The 22,216-nt window shown below is 38.9% G+C and overlaps 1 protein-coding gene across 1 annotated transcript in view; it reads left to right on the plus strand.

Annotated features, from left to right (window-relative positions):
* The window catches only part of CPNE4 (copine 4), a 943,422-nt gene that overhangs the window by 484,029 nt on the left and 437,177 nt on the right, over window positions 1-22,216 (plus strand). Inside the window, exons 3-4 of the mRNA XM_053714296.1 lie at window positions 8,093-8,272; window positions 17,278-17,349. Coding sequence (XP_053570271.1) covers window positions 8,093-8,272; window positions 17,278-17,349 — 252 coding nt within the window. The remainder of the gene's footprint in view (window positions 1-8,092; window positions 8,273-17,277; window positions 17,350-22,216) is intronic.

The following is a 22,216-nucleotide window of genomic DNA, read 5'->3' on the forward strand; positions in this document are numbered from 1 at the left end:
ATAATTTGTTTTCCAGTTTGAGGTGTGTGCTTATGGCGGTAATGATGTGAACAAAACTGGAGTGAGAAAAGGGTTGTCACGAATATCAGTATGGTCATATTTGGATTCATGTTAGTGCTATGAGGTGTGTAGATGAAAATAAACAAAAATAGTACAAGATTATATATATATATATATATATATATATATATATATATACTCTATTATGTGGCATATATAGCTATTTGTAGGGAGAAGAGGGTATGTATTCTAAAGGGTTAAGTGAATGGAAGGATGTGCTGATCAGTGTTTGCAGCTGTCAGTTTATGTATACAAAAGCACCTCTAAAATGTTTTGCACATATGCAACAAAATATGTTTCCAAATTGTCCAAATCTCAGAAGCAGATAATGTTGAGTCTTGTTATTATTTTTAATTTACAACAATTGTTATATATTTCCCACTGAAACATATTACTGGCAGTAAAATATGGTTTATCTCTTTATCACTCAGAAGTGTGTCAGAGAGCGGTTACATTCTGTCACTGGCATACTAGGCTGACATCACCATCCCAGAACATTAACCGGATAAATAGGCATGGACAGCTGGTAAAATTGGACAGTACACAGTTAGTAGGCAATAGTGTCAAACTTAAAAGTCTAATGTCCCACAAGACTGTGGTGGTGCTGAGTAGGGATGGGTGAATGTTTTGCAACATTTGAAAAATGAAACAAATTTTAACACATTCCTTGTTTGTTTGTTTCGAATTTAATGTAATAGTATTTCTAATGCTTTCTTTAAATGCAATATTCTATTCAAATGTTTCTAATAATTCTATTCGAATTATGCAATATTCAAATTGGGATAAATTCTAATTGATATATTTGTAATAGTTTTTCTAATGTTCTCTTTATGCAATGTTCTAAATAGAAGCTTTCAAATTGATATATTTGTATCTATTCTGTATCAATTTACCAAAATTCCCAACCCCATGAACTATTGAACTTCTGAATAGTATTTGTTAACTCAAATATTACATTTGAAATTTCGAATGTGGATACTCAATCTAATAATGTACATTAGAAAACAAAAGTAACATTTGAAAACCAGAAATGACATTCAATTATCAAATTTTCATTTTCCACCAAACAAATTAGACTTTTAGCAAATTCACCCATAGTGCTGAGTTATGAGCTTTTTACTGTCTGTTTCTTGACATCAAACTCCAGATGTGTAAAATAAGGGGATCAATTACCTCTTTTGCCCCCTCCCACCCTGTGCATGCCCATGAATGTGTGTTTGTGTGAGTATGTGCACTAAAAATACAGCTCAACATTTTTAGGACCTGAAAATATGCCCATTTTTGCTGTAAAGACAAAATTTACATTCCATTTGGAAGCTGATTTTTCAAGCATATGCTAGTTTTCTTCTGTATTCAAATATAGAATTATCTGTAGATGGAAGAAAATAGACCAATGTTTTTTTCATTGAATATTCTGCACATATGTTTATTATAGAGTACAAATAGTTCAAACATAAATGTATGTTATTTTAGCATTTATTGTTGGATTTTACATCCAATTTTGCAAATCCAGTGTGTTTGATACATTAGAAACTTGCCCTCAATTTCAAGCTTTTATTTTAATTACAATTTTGTAAAGTTCATTTTGCAGCTGCAGAAATCCTTTATTTCCCTCTTCATAAAATATTAATGCAGATAAAGGAACAGCTTGTTTTTTTTGCATAGCAGCAAATACAGTCTCCTATATTATTACATTTTCATGTAGGTTTACTTTGCAGAGATAATGGGGGATATTTAACAAAGTCTGGCGGACCTGATCCGACAGTGCGGATCAGGTCCGCCAGACCTCGCTGAATATGGAGAGCAATACGCTCTCTGTATTCAGCATTGCACCAGCAGCTCTTGTGAGCTGCTGGTGCAACGCCGCCCCTGCAGAATTGCGGCCAATGGGCTGCCAGCAGGGAGCTGTCAATCAACCTGATCGTACTCGATCGGGTTGAATTGCGGCGATGTCTGTCCGCCTGCTCAGAGCAGACGGACAGGTTATGGAGCAGCGGCCTTTAGACAGGGGCTCACAAGCTCCATTTGGAGCTTGATAAATGGGCCCGAATGAGTTTGAAGGCAAAGTGTATATATATATATATATATATATATATATATATATATATATATATATATATATATATATATATATATATATATAATAATAGTAGAGACGGAGGGCACTCCCAGGACTTCATACATAAGATAACCTTTTATTGTAGTAGTAACATAAATACAGTGTCAACGTTTCGGCCTTTTCTTAGGCCTTCTTCAAGACAAATTTCATAGTCTTAACTCATGCGGAACACAGCGTCCGCGTAGTACTCCCAGAATGACAGAATTATAAGTGTATATATAGACAGATAGACAGATAGATAGATGTATATATACTGTATATATATATATATATATATATATATATATACTGTCCGCATTTAAAATTGCAGGTGCTTGTGCAATGCTACCCCCTGCTCGCACATGGCCAATCGCGCGCAAGCTGAAGTTGTCAATCAACCCAGTCAGACTTGTCCAGTTTGATTTTTATCGGCCTGCTACGAGCTGGCGTATAGGTTAGGAGGCATTGATTTGATGGCCCCTGCTTCTTAACTATCTGCTGTACGCTCGCTTATGAAAACCTGCCCAGAAGGCGCTACAAATCTGCTCCGGCAGCTTCATAAATAGAGCTCATAATGTGGACCAATAATTTTTAACAAAGTATCTTGGCTTTGCACACGTTTCTTACAGAATTCTTCTTAAAACATATATATATGTATTTATTTAAAGCATATATTTTTATATTACTATGTTTTTAATGATACACATAATAATGCAGATATACAGTATACTTTTTAACTCTATTAAATAATTGGGTTTAGTTGTTGTAGGCAAAAAATAAATAAATATTTAGGAGTATCACATTAGCCTCAACAGTGCCTCTAGATTTAGCTGGGAGATTTTCCTTTTGAGCAACACTGGGAATTTGGGCACTGAAAGGGACACTGAACCCAAATTTTTTCTTTCATGATTCAGATAGTGCATGCAATTTTAAGCAACTTTCTAATTTATTCCTATTGTAATTTTCTTCATTCTCTTGGTATGTTTATTTGAAAAGCAAGGATGTAAGTTGAGATGCCGGCCCATTTTTGGTGAACAACCTAGGATGTCCTTGCTGATTGGAAAGCACCAATAAATAAGTGCTGTCCATGGTTCTGAAACAAAAATTTGCTGGCTCCTTAGCTTAGATGCCTTTTTCTAATAAAGATAGCAAGAGAATGAATAACAATTGATAATAGGAGTAAATTAGAAAGTTGCTTAAAATTGCATGCTCTATCTGAATCATGAAAGAAAAAAAATTTGGGTTCAGTGTCCCTTTAAGTTTAGTGAACTGAAACTTCATTAATGATTAGGCAAATAAGTCTCTGGGTCCGATTTACCAAGCAGTCAATCTGCCCCAATGCAGCTGTTTCCACGCGAGGACCGCTGCTCCTTAACTGGCCCGTCACCTCTGAGGCGGCGAACAGCAGTCAGCCTGATCAAATACGATCAGGTTGATTGACACCCTCTGCTAGCGGCTGATTGACCGCAAATCTTCAGGGGGCAGCATTTCACAAGGGGCGGTATTGCACAAGCAGTTCACCAGAACTGCTTGTGCAATGCTAAATGCCGACAGCGTATGCTGTCAGCATTCAGCGATGACGGACGGACATGATCCACTCATCAGAGGCTGGTGAGGCAGTGGCTAGGATACACCTTCATTCTTTAGATATCCTTTGTTGAAGAAATATCAATTTACATGGGTGAGCCAATCACATGAGGTATCTATGTGCAGCCACCAATCAGCAGCTACTGAGCATATTTATATATGATTTTCAACAAAGGATATCAAAAGAATGAAGAAAATTAGATATTAGATGTAAATTGGAAAGTTATTTAAAATTGCATGCTCTTTCTAAATCATGAAATAAAACATATGGGTTTCATGTTCCTTTAAATGGTGTCTTGGAAAACTGGTCAACTTAGTAAACATCTGATTTTAGTCTAAAGGATTGTAACAGAAACTCTTGCCAGATAACAAAATGCTTGCTCTGATTATGAGATCTAGAAATCCAGGCCCATTAAAATATGTTTAAAACATACTTTTTACTTTAATGCTGCCAATTATGCTTATAGATTCTTTCATTATTCAGTAAATATATAAATGTCTTGATCCAGTGGCAGCTGGTGAAATTGACCCCACCCCTTTAAATAAAGCCACATCCTCAGATGGCACCACCAATTCATTAGTTAAATAAATAAAAGGTAGACCGAAACACAGAAAAGCACTCGGGGGGAGAGGGAGAGAGAGACGGGGGAGAGGGAGAGAGAGACAGGGGGAGAGGGAGAGAGAGACAGGGGGAGAGGGAGAGAGAGACACAAAGGGTTAGAGAGAAACAGAGAGAGACACAATCACACAGAGGGTTAGAGAGACACATAAGGGATGAGAGAGTCAGAGGGGGAGGAAGAGAGACAGGGATAGAAAAGAGACCATGGGGGAGAACGACACATAAGGAGAGAGACAGAGGGGAGAGAGATGGATAGAGAGAGAGACAGACGGATAGAGAAAGAGATATGGATAGAGAGAGACACACACAGAGGGGAGAGAGAGAGACAGAGTTGAGAGAGGGAGGACAGATGGGAGAGACAGAAAGACAGAGAGGAGAGAGAGACAGACAGAGGGGAGAGACAGAGGGGAGAGAGAGACAGAGGGGAGAGAGAGAGAGACAGAGGGGAGAGAGAGAGAGACAGAGGGGAGAGAGAGAGAGACAGAGGGGAGAGAGAGAGAGACAGAGGGGAGAGAGAGAGAGACAGAGGGGAGAGAGAGAGAGACAGAGGGGAGAGAGAGAGAGACAGAGGGGAGAGAGAGAGAGACAGAGGGGAGAGAGAGAGAGACAGAGGGGAGTGAGAGAGAGAGACAGAGGGGAGTGAGAGAGAGAGACAGAGGGGAGTGAGAGAGAGAGACAGAGGGGAGTGAGAGAGAGAGACAGAGGGGAGTGAGAGAGAGAGACAGAGGGGAGTGAGAGAGAGAGACAGAGGGGAGTGAGAGAGAGAGACAGAGGGGAGTGAGAGAGAGACACAGAGGGGAGTGAGAGAGAGACACAGAGGGGAGTGAGAGAGAGACACAGAGGGGAGTGAGAGAGAGACACAGAGGGGAGTGAGAGAGAGACACAGAGGGGAGTGAGAGAGAGACACAGAGGGGAGTGAGAGAGAGACACAGAGGGGAGTGAGAGAGAGACACAGAGGGGAGTGAGAGAGAGACACAGAGGGGAGTGAGAGAGACACAGAGGGGAGTGAGAGAGACACAGAGGAAAGTGAGAGAGACACAGAGGGGAGTGAGGCAGAGGGGAGTGAGGGAGACAGAGGGGAGTGAGAGAGACAGAGGGGAGTGAGACAGAGGGGAGTGAGGGAGACAGAGGAGAGGGAGACAGAGGGGAGTGAGGGAGACAGAGGAGAGTGAGGGAGACACATAAGTGGGGAGAGAGGGAGACAGAGGGAGGAGAGAGGCACATAAGTGGGGAGAGAGGGAACACTGAAATGGGGGAGGCACCACTGAATGTTTAAGTAGTTTATTTTAAGTGACTATCAAATGCTAATAGTCTACAATCTATTTTAAATATCTGAAACAGAACAGCAAATATGAATGGGAGCATTAATAAATTATTATTTGTTATCTACATCAGGGTTGTCCAACATACACCTAAGGAATCCCTGGTTTAAATGAAATACTATAGCTACAGGAGCCATGGAGAATATTTGCTATAACTCATTCTAAACTGCTTGGTTTCATTTTACATTACCATGCTGTTGGTCTAGCTTACTCTTGACAAATAACAACTCATCCATACAAACAGCATAATAGGAAGATGTAAGAAAACACAGTTGCAGAGCTACAGAGAGTTCATAAGTCAGTAAGAGAGTGATAAAACTACAAACTAGTGTGCAGTACAGAGGCAAGCTGCCTAGGTAGTGGGTGTAAACTTTGAGTAAACAAAATACAAAAATGATCCTTAAACTGCTGTAAAAGAGTAAAAAAAAACAAAAAACACTAAACCCCATTAATTAAATTATTTTTCACTAACAGAATCCCTTTCAGCAAAATCTAAGGTTGCAGAACTTACTTCAATAAATTGTGGCTAAAACACTGCTCTCTGCAAGTCTGCATCTCTTCCTGCTCTGTAAGGAAGTGACAGTGGAACATTCCACTGCACTTGGAGGGGGAGTACTGAACTCTCTTTTTCACTGGAAAAGCTGGCAGCTGCACAGGGCACCAACAAAATAAATTAAAGTCGTTTTTTTCCGTTTTTGTTTTGTTTTATATGATTTAACATCCAGCCCCAACCCTAAATTCCCATGACTGATGCCTCTTACTGGATTGGGTCAGCCCAAAGAGGCCTGCCTCAAATAAGCACTTATGGTCCATGCAATGATCTTAACCACTTTCATACAGTAGGTGGCGCAGCATGTTGTGTAATGGAGGGCAGACCTGCTTGTGCCTCTCCATTGCACAACATGTAGCTGTGAAAAACAAATGCTGGAAAAAAAATTGCAATATTTTTTTTTATTTTTTTTTAAAGCCTACAAAAAAAGATATATTTTTGCCCATATGAGAGGTGAAGCCCTGCCTCACCTGCCTCTAGTGACTGCACATCACTAGCTCAGAGTTATGGGTGTAGAACACACTATGAAAAATCTCAAGAACAATAAACCTACATATTGAAAGTGGAGCAGTGCCTAATGCAAGAAATAAAGTTACATACGTTAGAGAAAAAGGTACATTATTTTTGGGCACACTAAAGCTAAAAAAGTCTAGGGATGTATTCAATAGAAGAATTAACTTAAAATAGTGCAGGAGGCCTAAGAAATTTAAACTTAACTTTTAACAAAGCTGGGTATCCCCGTGCTATATCTCCTATATTTGCACTGCTGCTCCTCAGTTGAATATATTGCTCGTTTCTATGTTTGGATAATTAGACATAACCTAATGATTTGAACTTAGTGGTACTTCGCTTACTTTTTTAAAATCCGAAGATATCCAGCTTTGTTAAATAATTACCCAGGGGTACTGTAAAAGTATAGATAGGCCATTTGGCAAATTTAGATACCTATAGGGATCTTTTGTACTTAAAGTACACTGGGTAATGAGAATAGTCACTCATCTTGTGCTAACCTTAGATTGCTTTAAATTGTTATACTATAAAATCTACTGTTTTTTATGGTGTTTTAAAATGTCTTTTTTTCTTTTAGAGTATATTAAAAGTTAAGCTTTAATTTTTTTAGGTGACCCAACTTCTTTTCAGTTAAATATTATATTGAAAGCACCACTGGGCTTTTTAGCTTTAGTGTGCCCAAGTAATGCACATTTTTCTTCATTAATGATGTCACTTGTTTTTCATGTGACTATTCTGACAGTTTCTCCTCCAGTAGAACATAAACAGTGCCCTTTTGCCCCAGTGTTTTACAGAAAACATTTAGCATCAACCCATTGACTTCTAAGAGGATACAAATATAAAGCACAGCAGCAACATCTTAAGTGCCTGGTTAAATGCATAGCAATATGTTACTCTATAATACATGCACGTCCCTTTGATGGTGATAGGGTTAAATTCAACTATCTTCCAGTCTTACACCTAATAATATACATATTTTATTTTTATATTACAAACAACATTTATGGAAAAAGATAACTATATAAAAAATTGTAAGTTAGCTCAGATTAATGTCATCATTTTTATTTTGGTACCAATCTGCTCTACATTATTTTTTAGTAGGTTTAGTAAATCATTTGTTGTAATTTTTAATTATATAGTTTTGGGTCTTTGCTTTTTTTGTCAAAAATGTGTGATGTCACATTTTATCTTTTTGAGTTTCCACATTGTTTTTCAGATTAATATGTGACGTGACTAAATAATTCTAAAATAAAGATGTTCCAAATCAAAGTGATTTTAAATGTCACATAAATGTAATCTTTACTTTTAGAGGCCAAAAGTAATTGTTATTATTCTTTTTCTTACAGGTGGACCGAACAGAAGTAATCAGAACCTGTATAAATCCCATATTCTCTAAAATATTTACCGTTGATTTTTATTTTGAAGAGGTACAGCGTCTTCGCTTCGAAGTTCATGACATCAGCAGTAATCACAACGGTTTGAAAGATGCAGATTTCTTGGGCGGCATGGAATGTACATTGGGACAAGTAAGATGCTAATAAAATGTTTTGGTATTTTTTATACACTACATCTTTTCTGTATATTCTGAATTCACAGAATAGTATGTATGAATAAAACTAGATAGTTTTTTTTTACGTACGTAGTATGTCATTTTTTATACAGTGGATTTATTTTATTACACCTTTATTTAAAGGGCCATAATACCCAAATGTTTAAACACTTGAAAGTGATGCAGCATAGCTGTAAAAAGCTGATTAGAAAATATCACTTGAACATCTCTATGTAAAAAAGAAAGATATTTTACCTCAAAAGTTCCTCAGTAGCCACCTCCCATTGTAAAGGATTTCTAAGCAGCATTTTAGTGTGTTTGTCCTGGGACATCTGAAGGGACTAGCATCGTGCACTCTCATATTATTTCACCAATCGGGTAAAGGAAGCTTACTATGAAATCTCATGAGAGTTAAGTCAAATCTCATGAGATCACAGTAAGAGTTCATGACCTCAGCACTGCTGATTGGCTGCTGTTCATTTCTTCATTTTTTTTTTATTTTTTTACCTGCAGCTGGGAGCAGCTGAGTATAACTTTTTACACAGAACTTACTCTGCTGAGCTGAGGAAATTGTGAGGTAAAATATCTTCCTTTTTTACATAGAGATGCTCAGGTGATATTTTCCTGTCAGCTTTTTACAGTTATACTGCATCAGTTTCAAGTGATTTAGCATATGAGTATTATGTCCCTTTAAAGCAACTCTCATCTCCCAATAAGCTGCATTTTCAGCCATCTTGAAAATGGACTCACTAATTAATACTTGCAATGATGCCTATATTTGTTAGCCCTAGTCATTGAACAGGTAATGGAATTAAGGGATTTCAAATTCTGTTTTCAAAATGGCAAAATTAACATAGGACACGTCTCCTGGAAACTGGGAAAGGATTTTTATTCTCATTATTTAATAAAAGGGTTTCTAAGTAGAGTTTGCCTTCTTGTCTGTTAAGCTATCAAATGTCCCCATGTCTAGACGTTTATTTGTCTAGTATAGAATAGGTTTTAGGATACCACAATATCAGGTGGGTAAATGAAAGGAAAATGTACGGCAGCCCAGGACTATTGAGTATAATTCTAGATACTGTTGTGTATTTGTTTTTATGATTGAAATTAATCATTTTCAATGTTATACTTGACTTATTAACCATAGGCATAAGGAGGTTTGATCTACTGGCCCTGAGATCATTAATGCTACTTTGGTCTCTCTCTATATATAATTGCATATACATGAAGACATTACTATTTTACATATATATGTATACATGTGGGATTCTCTGAACAGAGAATGAGTCACTTATTTCAGTCTTATATAGAACTTCATAAAAAACACAATTTAAGGACACATTTTACTTTGAGACACTCAATAAAAGTGTTTATAATTGGTAATTATATCAAAGTATAATGTATTTTTAATTTGGGGCTTACAAAACCTCAAAAAACAATTATATGGCAGTCAATAAGCTACATGATGAAAACTTCTCTATCAATGGAATCCACTCAAGGTGCAGATAACATGAACCAAATACACAAATTCAGTGTGATAACCCCTGGAAAACACATCTTATAAGATCAATCACATCCGCTGTTTTGCCTCTATCTAACGTGACTGTTATAAATGACATCATGTCAAACTGTACAGTTATACATTTCATTTTTATGCGTTTATATTGATGTTCTTGTCAGCCCTCTGATACGGGAGGTGGATTCCTGTGATTTAGACAAAACCATAAAAATCTTCATGCACCAAGAGTTTTATTTCTCGGCTATAATTTATCATGCTGCTTACATTTTAACACCCTACATGGTGCTTAAAAGAAATAACAATCTACAAGGTTGTTAGTTGATTTTCTTTTTCTCAGCATTCAACAAACAAAAATGTAATCAAGACTCATGAATGGTAAATATTTTATTTTCTTTAAGGAATAAATAATCCACAATTTTAAAATCTGATATGGTGTCAAAAAATAAATTAAGTTACTCCTATAGTAATCTTGATATTTTTCTCAGTAAATTACAAAAAATGTCATTAAGGCACATGAGTGGTAAATCTTTTACTTTTTTATAGGGGATACATTGACAATTGTCTTATTATCTTTTAATGAAACAGCAATGACATCTGACCTATTGTCAAAAAAATTAAAATAAATTAAAGTTGCTCGTATAGTCATATTAATTTCTTACTCAATAGTAATTTCAATAGGCAAACAGTGAAGGGGTTGGTAAGGAATTTCATATCATGTATCCTAAACTTGGCTGCTAAGCCATTTCCCACCTGGGTGCTAAACTGGTTTATTTTTTTTTAAATTATATTTAATGGTAACTTTTTTTTTTTACAGATCCCCAAGACTTACACTGTTGGACTTAAACTGTTGGAAAGGTTATGCGATTACCTTTCCAACGGCGAGTCTTGGGGATCTGTAGCTGCTTAGATGCCTGAGATACAGGCTTCTAAGCAGCATGCCCCCATCTCCCTTTACTTGTCATTGTAAACTTTAAATAAAGTTGTGCGGTGAAGTCACCACGCGAAACCTCAAGCCCCGGGGATGCCTGTCATTATATAGGCCAGATCGCCGAGGTGGGAGCCCCCAGATTGCCCTCAAGGTGGGTGAATGCTAGCAACGGCTCTGAGCTGTCGTCAGCACCTGACTGGGACAATTTGCGACGGCTCAGAGCCATTATTAGCACTCAAGGTGTTAAAGGGACAGTCAACACCAGAATTTTTGTTGTTTTAAAAGAAAGATAATCCCTTTATTACCCATTCCCCAGTTTTGCATACCCAACACAGTTATAATAATACACGTTTTACCTCTGTAATTATCTTGTATCTAAGCTTCTGCTGACTGCTCCCTTATTTCAGTTCTTTTAACAGACATGCAGTTTAGCCAATCAGTACTCACTCCTAGGTCACTTTACGTGCATGAGCTCAATGTTATCTATATGAAACATGTGAACTAATGCCCTCTAGGGGTCAAAATGTATTCAGATTAGAGGCAGTCTTCAAGGTCTAAGAAATTAGCATATGAACCCCCTAGTTTTAGCTTTCAACTAAGAATACCAAGAGAACAAAGAAAAATTGGTGATAAAAGTAAATTGGGAAATTGTTTAAAATTGCATGCCCTATTTAAAACATGAAAGTTTTTTTGGACTTGACTGTCCCTTTAAATATCATTATTAACACCTTACAGTATACAATAAATACATATATGAATATTTTGCAATAAATTATGTTTATTCAACTGTTCCTGCAGTCAAATACTATCTAAAAAGTTACCCCTAGAAACAGATTTTTACCCATCACAAGTGGAATCTAGTGATGATTTTTGTTCAAAAGGTTAAAATAATACTGTTTCATAATACACCATCAGCCATTACTCTATCTGGTTTCATATAGGTCACACTGTACTATATCCATTCCACTCACATCCTTTAAGTTAAATGTAATTTGTTTAGTGCATTTTTTTAAACACATTCCCTCATGTTAAACTCCTTAAGAAGGGTTAAAGTGGAAGTAAAAGCTGTATTCCTGAAACACCCCCATTGTTTTCCAGACTGTGAAATGACCATTAATTAAGGCATATGCATGTATTCCTAGATATCTATCTAGAGTGGAAAAACATTTACTATCGGCTAGATTTAGAGTTTTGTCGGTAAGGACCCGCGTAGCTAACGCTGGCTTTTTTCTGGCCGCACCATAAAAATAACTCTGGTATTGAGAGTCCACAGAATGGCTGCGTTAGGCTCCAAAAAAGGAGCGTAGAGCATATTTAACGCAACTTCAACTCTCGATACCAGAGTTGCTTACGGACGCGGCCAGCCTCAAAAACGTGCTCGTGCACGATTCCCCCATAGAAAACAATGGGGCTGTTTGAGCTGAAAAAAAACCTAACACCTGCAAAAAAGCTGCGTTCAGCTCCTAACGCAGCCCCATTGTTTGCTATGGGGAAACACATACTACGTCTGCACCTAACACTATAACATGTACCCCAAGTCTAAACACCCCTAACCTTACACTTATTAACCCCTAATCTGCCGCCCCCGCTATCGCTGACCCCTGCATATTATTATTAACCCCTAATCTGCCGCTCCGTAAACCGCTGCTACTTATATTATCCCTATGTACCCCTAATCTGCTGCCCCTAACACCGCCGACACCTATATTATATTTATTAACCCCTAATCTGCCCCCCACAACGTCGCCTCCACCTGCCTACACTTATTAACCCCTAATCTGCCGACCGGACCTGAGCGCTACTATAATAAAGTTATTAACCCCTAATCCGCCTCACTAACCCTATAATAAATAGTATTAACCCCTAATCTGCCCTCCCTAACATCGCCGACACCTAACTTCAATTATTAACCCCTAATCTGCCGACCGGACCTCACCGCTACTATAATAAATGTATTAACCCCTAAAGCTAAGTCTACCCCTAACACTAACACCCCCCTAAGTTAAATATAATTTACATCTAACGAAATTAATAATCTCTTGTTAAATAAATTATTCCTATTTAAAGCTAAATACTTACCTGTAAAATAAATCCTAATATAGCTACACTATAAATTATAATTATATTATAGCTATTTTAGGATTAATATTTATTTTACAGGTAACTTTGTTATTATTTTAACCAGGTACAATAGCTATTAAATAGTTAATAACTATTTAATAGTTACCTAGTTAAAATAATAACAAAATTACCTGTAAAATAAATCCTAACCTAAGTTACAATTAAACCTAACACTACACTATCATTAAATTAATTAAATAAAATATCTACAATTACCTACAATTAAACCTAACACTACACTATCAATACATTAATTAAATACAATATCTACAAATAACTACAATGAAATAAACTAACTAAAGTACAAAAAATAAAAAAGAACTAAGTTACAAAAAATAAAAACATATTTACAAACATAAGGAAAATCTTACAACAATTTTAAACTAATTACACCTACTCTAAGCCCCCTAATAAAATAACAAAGCCCCCCAAAATAAAAAATGCCCTACCCTATTCTAAATTACTAAAGTTCAAAGCTCTTACTTTACCAGCCCTGAACAGGGCCCTTTGCGGGGCATGCCCCAAAGAATTCAGCTCTTTTGCCTGTAAAAAAAAACATACAATACCCCCCCCAACATTACAGCCCACCACCCACATACCCCTAATCTAACCCCAACCCCCCTTAAATAAACCTAACACTAAGCCCCTGAAGATCATCCTACCTTGTCTTCACCATACCAGGTTCACCGATCCGTCCTGGCTCCAAAATCTTCATCCAACCCAAGCGGGGGCTGGCGATCCATCATCCGGCGGCTGAAGAGGTCCAGAAGAGGCTCCAAAGTCTTCATCCTATCCGGGAAGAAGAGTAGATCCGGACCGGCAACCATTATCTTCCAAGCGGCATCTTCTATCTTCATCCGATGAGGACCGGCTCCATCCGGAAGACCTCCACCCTGTTCCGATCAGCCAATAGAATGTGAGCTCAATCTGATTGGCTGATTGGATCAGCCAATCGGATTGATCTTGATTCTGATTGGCTGATTCCATCAGCCAATCAGAATATTCCTACCTTAATTCCGATTGGCTGATAGAATCCTATCAGCCAATCGGAATTCGAGGGACGCCATCTTGGATGACGTCCCTTAAAGGAACCGTCATTCTTCAGTTGGACGTCGCCAGATGAAGATGGGTCCGCGGTGGAGGTCTTCAGGATGGAGCCGGTCCTCATCGGATGAAGATAGAAGATGCCGCTTGGAAGATGATGGTTGCCGGTCCGGATCTACTCTTCTTCCCGGATAGGATGAAGACTTTGGAGCCTCTTCTGGACCTCTTCAGCCGCCGGATGATGGATCGCCAGCCCCCGCTTGGGTTGGATGAAGATTTTGGAGCCAGGACGGATCGGTGAACCTGGTATGGTGAAGACAAGGTAGGATGATCTTCAGGGGCTTAGTGTTAGGTTTATTTAAGGGGGGTTTGGGTTAGATTAGGGGTATGTGGGTGGTGGGTTGTAATGTTGGGGGGGGGGTATTGTATGTTTTTTTTTACAGGCAAAAGAGCTGAATTCTTTGGGGCATGCCCCGCAAAGGGCCCTGTTCAGGGCTGGTAAGGTAAAAGAGCTTTGAACTTTAGTAATTTAGAATAGGGTAGGGCATTTTTTATTTTGGGGGGCTTTGTTATTTAATTAGGGGGCTTAGAGTAGGTGTAATTAGTTTAAAATTGTTGTAAGATTTTCCTTATGTTTGTAAATATTTTTTTATTTTTTGTAACTTAGTTCTTTTTTATTTTTTGTACTTTAGTTAGTTTATTTCATTGTAGTTATTTGCAGATATTGTATTTAATTAATGTATTGATAGTGAAGTGTTAGGTTTAATTGTAGGTAATTGTAGATATTTTATTTAATTAATTTAATGATAGTGTAGTGTTAGGTTTAATTGTAACTTATGTTAGAATTTATTTTACAGGTAATTTTGTAATTATTTTAACTATTTTAGCTATTAAATAGTTATTAACTATTTAATAGCTATTGTACCTTGTTAAAATAAATACAAAGTTACCTGTAAAATAAATATTAATCCTAAAATAGCTATAATATAATTATAATTTATATTGTAGCTATATTAGGATTTATTTTACAGGTAAGTATTTAGCTTTAAATAAGAATAATTTATTTAATAAGAGTTAATTTATTTCGTTAGATTTAAATTATATTTAAGTTAGGGGGGTGTTAGTGTTAGGGTTAGACTTAGCTTTAGGGGTTAATACATTTATTAGAATAGCGGTGAGCTCCAGTCGGCAGATTAGGGGTTAATGTTTGAAGTTAGGTGTCGGCGATGTTAGGGAGGGCAGATTAGGGGTTAATACTATTTATTATAGGGTTAGTGAGGCGGATTAGGGGTTAATAACTTTATTATGATAGCGGTGCGGTCCGCTCGGCAGATTAGGGGTTAATAAGTGTAGGCAGGTGGAGGCGACGTTGTGGGGGGCAGATTAGGGGTTAATAAATATAATATAGGGGTCGGCGGTGTTAGGGGCAGCAGATTAGGGGTACATAGCTATAATGTAGGTGGCGGCTCTTTGCAGTCGGCAGATTAGGGGTTAATTATTGTAGGTAGCTGGCTGCGACGTTGTGGGGGGCAGGTTAGGGGTTAATAAATATAATATAGGGGTCGGCGGTGTTAGGGGCAGCAGATTAGGGGTACATAAGGATAACGTAGGTGGCGGTCGGCAGATTAGGGGTTAAAAAAAATTAAATCGAGTGTCGGCGATGTGGGGGGACCTCGGTTTAGGGGTACATAGGTAGTTTATGGGTGTTAGTGTACTTTAGAGTACAGTAGTTAAGAGCTTTATGAACCGGCGTTAGCCCAGAAAGCTCTTAACTACTGACTTTTTTCTGCGGCTGGAGTTTTGTCGTTAGATTTCTAACGCTCACTTCAGCCACGACTCTAAATACCGGAGTTAGAAAAATCCCATTGAAAAGATAGGATACGCAATTGACGTAAGGGGATCTGCGGTATGGAAAAGTCGCGGCTGAAAAGTGAGCGTTAGATCCTTTTTTGAGTGACTCCAAATACCGGAGGTAGCCTGAAACCAGCGTTAGGAGCCTCTAACGCTGGTTTTCACGGCTACCGCCAAACTCCAAATCTAGGCCTATGTGTTTAACATTTTGGCAGAAATTATAGGGACATAAAACACTAACTTTTTCATTCTTGATTCAGATAGAGGGGTATATCTATCAAGCTCCATATGAAGCTTGATGCCCCGTGTTTCTGGCGAGTCTTCAGGCTCGCCAGAAACACCAGTTATGAAGCAGCGGTCTAAAGACGAATATGATCGGGTTGATTGACACCCCCCCCTGCTAGCGGCTGATTGGCCGAGAATCTGCAGGGGGGCGGCTGGTGCAATGCTGAATGCGGAGAGCGTATTGCTCTCCGCATTTAGCGAGGTCTGTCGGACATGATCGGCAATGTCGGATCATGTCCGATAGCCCTTTGATAAATAGGCTCCAGAGTGTACAATTAAAAGCAAAGTGTTTCCAATTTACTTCTGTCATCAAATTTACTGCTTTGGTGAAAAGCAGGTAGGTAGGCTCAGGAGATTGCACGTGTCCGGAGCAGTATATGGCAGCATGTTTGCAAGAACTTTTTTAACAATGTTATACATTGTAAGACCTTTGCTGCCATCTTTCACTCAAAGGCATTCTTGCAAAACTGCTGTTATATAGTGCTCCAGAAACATGCACGCTAGCTACTTAGGTATTCTCTTTAACAAAATGAAATAAATTTGATTAAATTGAGAACTTAAAAATAAATTAGAAGGAAATGTTGCACGTTGTCTATTTATACAACCACATAGATATAGGTATTTGAGTACCAAAATGAATTAAAGTTGGAAATGTTATGGCAAATGAAATGCAACTACTTAAAGTGAATGTCAATTTTGATGATCAAGTGTCCGTTTTTTAAAAATGTGATTAAAAACAGGGGCACTTTAATTCATCAAAATTTACATTTCACTCGTGTTGTGAAAATACTTACCTTTTAATCTTGACAGCCGCTGCATCGCTTCCTCCGCCCGTCGCAAACCTCTTCCTGGGTCTAAAATGAGGAATCCGGCTTCCTCCAATCACGGCGATTAATCAGACACTGATTGCCCCGGGGGGGGGAAGCCGTGATTGGTGGATGACCGATCCGTCATTTCTGACGTAGGAGGAGGCTTTGAGACGACCGAGGAAGCTAGAGCGGCTGTCAAGATTAAAAGGTAAGTATTTTTTAAACACCGGGCACTTTATCATCAAAATTTACATTCACTTTAATCATTTTCATATATTACTGCATTTTTAAAGGTGGTTACAGTAAATAAATGATCATTTTAAAAATGTTTGCTTCAGCTTTGGTTTGTGCAAAAAATATATAAAATAATAGATTATTAAAGTTGATATAATATCAAATCAATATTTAAAACATTTTGTTTTCAGATTGTTTCACAGAGGAAACTCTCAAAATCCTTGTTAAAGCATGGAAACACAGCTGGGAAATCATCTATAACGGTAAGTAAAGTTAAAGGGAAAGTGTACTATAAAATTGTAAGTAAATTTAAAGGGAAAGTGTACTGTAAAATTGATTTCCCCTTAATGGGCTAGATTGTAAGAGTAGTGCAACTGATGCAATATCCTTAGCACGACCTTGAGATAAGAATAGCACACAATCTGGTATTACACGTGGAAGGTTTACCAGAAAATCTTAACATGGACAAGATTTTTTTAGCGCTATTGCACTAATACTTTTGTTATCCACTTGTAATCTAGCCCACTGTGCTTACAGTAACTTGTTATTCCAGATGCAGAGTTTAAAATGTAGGGGAAATAAACATTTTGGTACCTCTCTGTCCAACCCATCACTGGTAATGTGATCTTTTATTTTCTGAACATTCTTGTTTGCACAGCTTTTCTATAACCAGTAGTTAAGTGTTGAAATGTCCAGTATAGGTGAGGATACAACAATTTCAAATGTTAAAATCATGGTGGATTCAATTTAAACCATGATTTAAATCACAATTTAAATCACTTGTCAATAAGAGCGATTTTAAGGAACATAAAACCCAAATTTTTTCTTTAATGCTTTAGAAAGAGCATGTCATTTTAAACAACTTTTTAAATTACTTCTATTAGCCAATTTACTTAATTTTCTTGATTTTCTTTGCTGAAAAGCATATCTAGATAGGGTCTATAGTTGCTGATTGGTGGCTGAACATAGATGCCTTGTGTGATTGGCTAACCCATGTGCATTGTTATTTCTTCAACAAAGGATATCTAAAAAACGAAGCAAATTACATAGAAGTAAATTGGAATGTTGTTTAAAATTGTATCTGAAAAAAACAGAATTTATGCTTACCTGATAAATTACTTTCTCCAACGGTGTGTCCGGTCCATGATGTCATCCTTACTTGTGGGATATCTCTCCCCCAACAGGAAATGGCAAAGAGTCCCAGCAAAGCTGGCCATATAGTCCCTCCTAGGCTCCGCCCACCCCAGTCATTCGACCGATGGACAGGAGGAAATATATATAGGAGAAACCATATGGTACCGTGGTGACTGTAGTTAGAGAAAATAATTCATCAGACCTGATTAAAAAAACAGGGCGGGCCGTGGACCGGACACACCGTTGGAGAAAGTAATTTATCAGGTAAGCATAAATTCTGTTTTCTCCAACATTGGTGTGTCCGGTCCACGGCGTCATCCTTACTTGTGGGAACCAATACCAAAGCTTTAGGACACGGATGAAGGGAGGGAGCAAATCAGGTTACCTAAACGGAAGGCACCACAGCTTGCAAAACCTTTCTCCCAAAAATAGCCTCCGAAGAAGCAAAAGTATCAAATTTGTAAAATTTGGCAAAAGTGTGCAGTGAAGACCAAGTCGCTGCCTTACATATCTGGTCAACAGAAGCCTCGTTCTTGAAGGCCCATGTGGAAGCCACAGCCCTAGTGGAGTGAGCTGTGATTCTTTCAGGAGGCTGCCGTCCGGCAGTCTCATAAGCCAATCGGATGATGCTTTTAAGCCAAAAGGAAAGAGAGGTAGAAGTCGCTTTTTGACCTCTCCTTTTACCAGAATAAACAACAAACAAGGAAGATGTTTGTCTGAAATCTTTTGTAGCCTCTAAATAGAATTTTAGAGCACGGACTAGGTCCAAATTGTGTAACAAACGTTCCTTCTTTGAAACTGGATTCGGACATAAAGAAGGTACAACTATCTCCTGGTTAATATTTTTGTTAGAAACAACCTTAGGAAGAAAACCAGGCTTAGTACGCAAAACCACCTTATCTGCATGGAACACCAGATAGGGCGGAGAACACTGCAGAGCAGATAACTCTGAAACTCTTCTAGCAGAAGAAATTGCAACCAAAAACAAAACTTTCCAAGATAGTAACTTAATATCTATGGAATGTAAAGGTTCAAACGGAACCCCTTGAAGAACTGAAAGAACTAGATTTAGACTCCAGGGAGGAGTCAAAGGTCTGTAAACAGGCTTGATCCTAACCAGAGCCTGAACAAATGCTTGAACATCTGGCACAGCTACCAGTCTTTTGTGTAGTAAGACAGATAAAGCAGAGATCTGTCCCTTTAGAGAACTTGCAGATAATCCTTTCTCCAAACCTTCTTGTAGAAAGGAGAGAATCTTAGGAATTTTTATCTTATTCCATGGGAATCCTTTGGATTCACACCAACAGATATATCTTTTCCATATTTTATGGTAAATCTTTCTAGTTACCGGTTTTCTGGCCTGAACCAGAGTATCTATCACAGAATCTGAAAACCCACGCTTCGATAGAATCAAGCGTTCAATCTCCAAGCCGTCAGCTGGAGGGAGACCAGATTTGGATGTTCGAATGGACCCTGAACAAGAAGGTCCTGTCTCAAAGGTAGCTTCCATGGTTTAACCGATGACATATTCACCAGGTCTGCATACCAAGTCCTGCGTGGCCACGCAGGAGCTATCAAGATCACCGAGGCCCTCTCCTGATTGATCCTGGCTACCAGCCTGGGAATGAGAGGAAACGGTGGGAATACATAAGCTAGGTTGAAGGTCCAAGGTGCTACTAGTGCATCTACTAGAGTCGCCTTGGGATCCCTGGATCTGGACCCGTAGCAAGGAACCTTGAAGTTCTGACGAGACGCCATCAGATCCATGTCTGGAATGCCCCATAATTGAGTTATTTGGGCAAAGATCTCCGGATGGAGTTCCCACTCCCCCGGATGGAATGTCTGACGACTCAGAAAATCCGCCTCCCAGTTTTCCACACCTGGGATGTGGATCGCAGACAGGTGGCAGGAGTGATCCTCCGCCCATTGAATTATTTTGGTCACTTCTTTCATCGCCAGGGAACTCCTTGTTCCCCCCTGATGATTGATATACGCAACGGTCGTCATGTTGTCTGATTCGAACCTTATGAATCTGGCCTTTGCTAGTTGAGGCCAAGCCCTGAGAGCATTGAATATCGCTCTCAGTTCCAGAATGTTTATCGGGAGAAGAGACTCTTCCCGAGACCATAGACCCTGAGCTTTCAGGGATTCCCAGACCGCGCCCCAGCCCACTAGACTGGCGTCGGTCGTGACAATGACCCACTCTGGTCTGCGGAAGCTCATTCCCTGGGACAGCTGTTCCAGGGTCAGCCACCAACGGAGTGAATCTATGGTCTTCTGATCTACTTGAATCATTGGAGACAAGTCTGTATAGTCCCCATTCCACTGTTTGAGCATGCACAGTTGTAATAGTCTTAGATGAATTCGTGCAAAAGGAACTATGTCCATTGCTGCAACCATCAACCCTACTACTTCCATGCACTGCGCTATGGAAGGACGAGGAACAGAATGAAGAACTTGACAAGAGCTTAGAAGTTTTGACTTTCTGACTTCTGTCAGAAAAATCCTCATTTCTAAGGAATCTATTATTGTTCCCAAGAAGAGAACTCTTGTCGACGGAGACAGAGAACTTTTTTCTATGTTCACCTTCCATCCGTGTGATCTGAGAAAGGCCAGAACGATGTCTGTATGAGCCTTTGCTTTTGACAGGGACGACGCTTGTATTAGAATGTCGTCCAAGTAAGGTACTACTGCAATGCCCCTCGGTCTTAGAACCGCTAGAAGGGACCCTAGTACCTTTGTGAAAATCCTTGGAGCAGTGGCTAACCCGAATGGGAGGGCCACAAACTGGTAATGCTTGTCCAGAAAAGCGAACCTTAGGAACTGATGATGTTCTTTATGGATAGGAATATGTAGGTACGCATCCTTTAGATCCACGGTAGTCATAAATTGACTTTCCTGGATAGTGGGTAGATTCGTTCAAATGGTTTCCATCTTGAACGATGGTACCCTGAGAAATTTGTTTAGGATCTTCAAATCCAAAATTGGTCTGAAAGTTCCCTCTTTTTTGGGAACTACGAACAGATTGGAATAAAATCCCATTCCTTGTTCCTTTATTGGAACTGGGTGTATCACTCCCATCTTTAACAGGTCTTCTACACAATGTAAGAACGCCTGTCTCTTTATTTGGTTTGAGGATAAGTGAGACATGTGGAACCTTCCCCTTGGGGGTAGTTCCCTGAATTCCAGGAGATAACCCTGAGAAACTATTTCTAGCGCCCAGGGATCCTGAACATCTCTTGCCCAAGCCTGAGCAAAGAGAGAGAGTCTGCCCCCCACTAGATCCGGTCCCGGATCGGGGGCTACTCCTTCATGCTGTTTTGTTAGCAGCGGCAGGCTTCTTGGCCTGCTTACCCTTGTTCCAGCCTTGCATCGGTTTCCAGGCTGGTTTGGGTTGTGAGGCATTACCCTCTTGCTTAGAGGATGCAGAATTAGAGGCCGGACCGTTCCTGAAATTGCGAAAGGAACGAAAATTAGACTTATTTTTGGCCTTGAAAGGCCTATCTTGTGGAAGGGCGTGGCCCTTTCCCCCAGTGATGTCTGAAATAATCTCTTTCAATTCTGGTCCAAATAGAGTTTTACCTTTGAAAGGGATGTTAAGCAATTTTGTCTTGGATGATACATCCGCTGACCAAGAGTTTAGCCAAAGCGCTCTGCCCGCCACGATAGCAAATCCTGAATTTTTCGCCGCTAATCTAGCTAATTGCAAAGCGGCATCTAAAATAAAAGAGTTAGCCAACTTAAGTGCGTGAACTCTGTCCATAACCTCCTCATATGGAGTCTCTCTACTAAGCGAGTTTTCTAGTTCCTCGAACCAGAACCACGCTGCTGTAGTGACAGGAACAATGCACGAAATGGGTTGTAGAAGGTAACCTTGCTGTACAAAAATCTTTTTAAGCAAACCCTCCAATTTTTTATCCATAGGATCTTTGAAAGCACAACTATCTTCGATAGGAATAGTAGTGCGTTTGTTTAGAGTAGAAACTGCCCCCTCGA

Source organism: Bombina bombina, chromosome 5, assembly GCF_027579735.1.
Source record: "Bombina bombina isolate aBomBom1 chromosome 5, aBomBom1.pri, whole genome shotgun sequence".
Taxonomy (NCBI): Eukaryota; Metazoa; Chordata; class Amphibia; order Anura; family Bombinatoridae; genus Bombina; species Bombina bombina.